Consider the following 4,913-nt stretch of genomic DNA (forward strand, 5'->3'; position numbering starts at 1 on the left):
GTCGTGTGTGTTGCCTTTTTTTAACATAAGGTTTGCAAAATTGTCATAACACTTTGTTTTCAAGTATTTGATCAGGTATTCTACTTGTATACATCAAAGATGAGTTGCACAAGTCCGTGGGATTGGAGTACGGACCCACAACCAGGTCAAGATCAAACTTCCGCAGCCGCATGGGCAAGGAGTATGTTTCCTCAACCAGCTATCAGTGCAAGTCAATGGGCGTTAGTGCCAAATCAGAACCAAAGCATTCAAAATCTTCTATTTAGCGAGAGTGAAACGGGCAGCAACAATCATCCACCAAAGTTGAATCACATGAATGACTTTCCATCATGGAAAGGTCGCTTTCACACATATGTTCAAGGGCAAAGCACCGAACTGTGGACGTGTTTCATTAATGCATTCAACCCTGCCCTCGAAGTAGCAGCATCAACTTCGGCAGGTTATGCTAATATGCTTGAAGATGACAAGAAAGCCTATGACTTACAGAAAAAGGCGTTTGCTATTGTTACACAAGCGCTTAACTAAGAAATCTATCATCAATTGGGATGCCTTGGTAGCGAGAGGAGAAGGCAATGCAGCTACTCGAAAGTCTCGCCATGATCTGTTAAAGAAAGAGTTTGAATCATTTCAGTTCTTGGAAAATGAAACCCTAAATGATATGACTACACGTTTTTATCATCTGATTAGTGAAATGTTTGCTTATGGGGTTTGGGCAACTCAACAGGAAATGGTTGCTAGATTTGCAGATGCTTTACCTCCAAAGTGGAGTTCGCTCATTGAGTTGTTGAAGCATACGGGTACTCTAGATACGGTCAACATCTATGAATTTATTCAGAAGCTGGAACACAAGAATGATGAAGAAATTCGGAAAGCTAAACGAGTTCCTGCTCCTCAAAATACAGAAATGTACCTTCCAGGATTCGACTCTTTGGCCAGATCCAGTGCAGCTCAGCAACCAAAATTTCAAACGGCATTTGTGTCCAACACAAGTTCCTTTCCGTTTCCTCAGTCAGCTCCTACTCCGGCTTTTGATCCAAGGGCTTATATTCCAACACCTCAACCTCCACCTCCAGTTAATACTACTCAACCACAGTTCGATCCGAGGGCTTACATTCCTGTTCCATCACAACCACAAGTCCAACCACAATAGCAAGCTTATTATACCAACAATCCTCCACCTCAAAACCCTAACACGGTCCGAGTCGATACTTCAAACCTTTCACAAGTTAGCATTGAAGTAGCAAAGGAGCATATGGAACTCATTAATACGATGGTCAGTGCTTACTGCGGTTTGGTCGCAGGTCAAATTGGAAACATCAATATGACCAATGAAGATTATCAACTGATCGACCGTGATGAAATGGAGTTAATGGATATCAAATGGGCATTTGCAAGTGCAGTTAGAAGGGCAAAAGACTTCATGGCTCGAACCGGAAGAACCTCATTGGAAGGCAAAAAGGATACAAAGTACGAGTTTGATATAAATGCAGTCACATGTTTCAATTGTGGCGAAAAGGGGCACTTCAAACGTGAGTGCACCCGACCAACCAAACAAGGCAATCAGAACCCATTCAGAAATCAGACGAGTACTTCCAATGTCAATGCCCATCAAAAGAATCGTGAAAGGAGGATGGTAGCAGTGAATAACAATCCGAACCAGTCTGGACCATCAAACACCAATCGAGCATTGACCGTTCAAGCTGACGAAGGGTGTGATTGGTCTGTACAATTTGGGGAAGGCGATCAAGGAGGAGGAACAGCGTGTTATGCAGAGATCATTAATCACATCAAGCACGTTCACAAAGAAGAATTTTCTGAAAGTGACGGTAGTTCGGGTTATACCGGGAGTTCTGATGAAGAAAGTTCTGTTTCAGGAGATTATCACTCTGATTCTGATGTGAAGGAAGAAGCAAGTTCTGATGTTGAAGACTTATTAAATGAAGCTGAGGAGTTGAAATGTCAGAAATCAGTTCTGATCAAGAAGGCTGCTGTAGCATCTAAGGAAATGGAGAAGTTCTTCTCTGAAGATGGATCTTTTTCTTTTCATACTGCCTTTATGGAAAATGTCTCAGCCTCTACGAGTCAGGTAAATTCTGAAACTCCTGCTCCTAGTGTTTGTAAATCTTGTGCAGATATGAAGCTTGAATCCGAAAAGCTTCATAGTCATAATCAAAGTTTGGTTATTGAACTGTCTAAGTGCAAAGAGGCAAATATGGCTTTAGTTCGAAACGAAAAGTAATTTAAATCTGTAATCGAAACCTTAAAGAAAAGCGTTTCCGAAGTTAACAAAGTGGTTTATCATAAACAAGTTAGCATAAACGATTACATCAACATTGTTGAGGAAACCAAAAAGGAACTAGCCATTGCCAAATGCGAGCATGATGCTATCAAGAAAAAAATGGAGAGTTATTCTAACTCCCCATTTGTGCTTGATCACATCATTGATGTTCAACAACTGAAAGGAAACAAGAAAGGCGTAGGGTATGAGAAATGTCCGCCCCCTTTAAGACATAATTATACTCATATGCCTGATGAAGAGGATATGCCACGGTATGAACCCAGTGTGCCTCTTGATTATGAGGAATTTTCTACTAGCCTAGGGTTCAAACCGGACAGTTCTTCAAGTACATCATCTTAGCAACCAGAAACCTCAACATCTACGAAACAAAGTCCTCCAATCATTGAGGACTATGAGTCGTCAGATGATGAATCAGAATCAGATATTAGTGATCAGGATAAATCACTTGACAAGATGAAAGGAGTAGAAATTCCACTTGAAAATCATATTCTTTGTAATCCTAATACTCCTGCTGTTCAACCTGTTGTCAAACAAGTGATAGATCCTGTCAAGAATGACAAGACATCTGTGTCTACCATTAAGAGCAGTAATGTGTTGTACACTTTGGTTGGTGATTCTAGAATCTATTCAGATCACGATTTTCCAAATAAAAATGTCAATCCATCTTCGATTGATAAAGTTTTTGAAGATAATACAAACAAGTTTTTGGGAAAAACAATACCAGGAGTCGTTGTAACTCAATGTGATCCAGTTCCAAAGGCTGAGATTAGAAAACAATTTGGAAATCAAAACCACCAACAAAGCAACAACCTATTGCTTCTAAGGGTAAACAACCAGAAAGGCGAGCTCAAAAGCCTAACGTTTCTCAATCAGAATCTGAAACAAAAGGAGCTCGTTATCAGAAGAAAAACAATAATGTCAAATTTGTAGCATCAAAGGGTACAGATAAAATTGAGACTTTTGAAAACAAATCAAACACCGATTTTGTACAACAAGTCACGATTTTAAAACGTAACAGTGAAAATAATTACACTCAACATACAAACGGGTGTGATGAGAAAGCAAGTACCTCAGGTTCTACGGGTTCGACATATGTTGATCAATCAAATTCTCCTAAGTTTGTGGAAAGGAGAACATGTTTTAAATGTGGGTAGTTTGGGCATATCATTAAGAACTGCACAAACACTCCAAAAGATAAATTTGTTGAGAAAGCGCCACCTGAAAAGGTTCACCTCAACGTCGTCCCGTTTCACCAAAACATGATAAACGAATTGTTAAAGAACAAGAAACGAAGCAACGACGTAAGAACATCAAAGCTGTTGAAAAGGCTTTAAATCTGAAGTCAAAACAGTAAAAAGGGAACCAAGTGTTTCACAACCATTGAAACCAGAAGCTTCAAAATCTGTTTACAACACTCAATCTGGTAAACAAAAACAAACTTGGAAACCTAAGACGGGTGATAGTTCAGGGGGAGCTGTTGTTTTTAAGAATCATCAAGAAATTGAGATCACTTTTCGTGATGCTCAGGGACGACCCAAGACCACTAAGGCTTGGGTCCCCATCCTCAACTGATCTCTGAATGATATGTGTAGGATGTTCCAGGAGGAACTATTAATAGTCATTGGATTGTTGATAGTGGAGCATCCAGGCACATGACAGGCGACTTACGGCTTCTATATGATGTGAGAAATATTAGAGGAGGCTATGTCGCATTTGCGGGAGACAAAGGCGGATACATCACTGGAGAGGGAAGTATCTCCAATGGTATTGTGTGTTTCGATAAGATCAATTACGTTCGTCAAATTGATCATAATCTTCTCAGTGTGTCGCAAATCTGCGATAAAAAGTTCACCGTGCATTTCCATGATGCCGGTTGTTATGTGCTTTAACCTGGTTTCAAGATTCCTAAAGAATGGATTCTCTTATCGGCTCCAAGAGTTAATGATCTCTATATTCTTGATATGAGCCAAGCGATTACGACATCTGCACAAGTCACTTGTTTTGTCTCGAAAGCCACAGAAAAGGAGTCTATATCTTGGCACAGAAGAATGGGGCACATTCACTTGAGGAAGATGAACCATTTGGTGAAAAACAATCTTGTGAATGGTGTGCCTGTGAGAAGTTTTCATCTACAAGATATCTCTGTTTCGTGCCAAAAAGGAAAGCAAACAAAGAAGTCTCACCCTTTGAAGAAAATCAACACTGTTAGCATGCCTCTCGAACGTCTTCATATGGACCTGTTTGGACCTATGAAACACAAGACAACATTCGGGGATGCTTACTGTCTAGTGGTTACTGACGATTATTCTAGATTTTCTTGGGTATCTTTTATGGCACACAAGAGTGATACTCCTGGCATCCTCAAAGATCCTCTTACAATGTTGGAAAATCTCTACACGTTTAAAGTTAAGAGGATCAGAAGCGACAATGGAACGGAGTTCAAGAATCATGTGATGGATGAATTCTGCACTTCTAAGGGAATTCTGCATGAATACAGTTCTCGCTACACTCCACAACAAAACGGAGTCGCTGAGAGGAAGAATCGGACGATAATTAAGACTGCAAGAACAATGCTGGTAGAGTCGGAACTCCCTGTTCAATTCTGGGGGGAGGC

The 4,913-nt window shown here is 40.3% G+C and overlaps 1 protein-coding gene across 1 annotated transcript; it reads left to right on the plus strand.

Annotated features, from left to right (window-relative positions):
* The first annotated feature begins 691 nt into the window (after nucleotides 1-691).
* Nucleotides 692-1,150, plus strand: LOC110881464. The gene has a single exon (XM_022129712.1). The coding sequence runs from the start codon at nucleotides 692-694 to the stop codon at nucleotides 1,148-1,150; it is 459 nt and encodes a 152-aa protein (XP_021985404.1).
* Nucleotides 1,151-4,913: the final 3,763 nt, after the last annotated feature.

Source organism: Helianthus annuus, chromosome 11 (assembly GCF_002127325.2).
Source record: "Helianthus annuus cultivar XRQ/B chromosome 11, HanXRQr2.0-SUNRISE, whole genome shotgun sequence".
Taxonomy (NCBI): domain Eukaryota; kingdom Viridiplantae; phylum Streptophyta; class Magnoliopsida; order Asterales; family Asteraceae; genus Helianthus; species Helianthus annuus.

Coding starts and splice junctions, on each gene's coding strand:
- LOC110881464 (XM_022129712.1), top strand. CDS start 692: ATGTTTGCTTATGGGGTTTGGGCAACTCAACAGGAAATGGTTGCTAGA.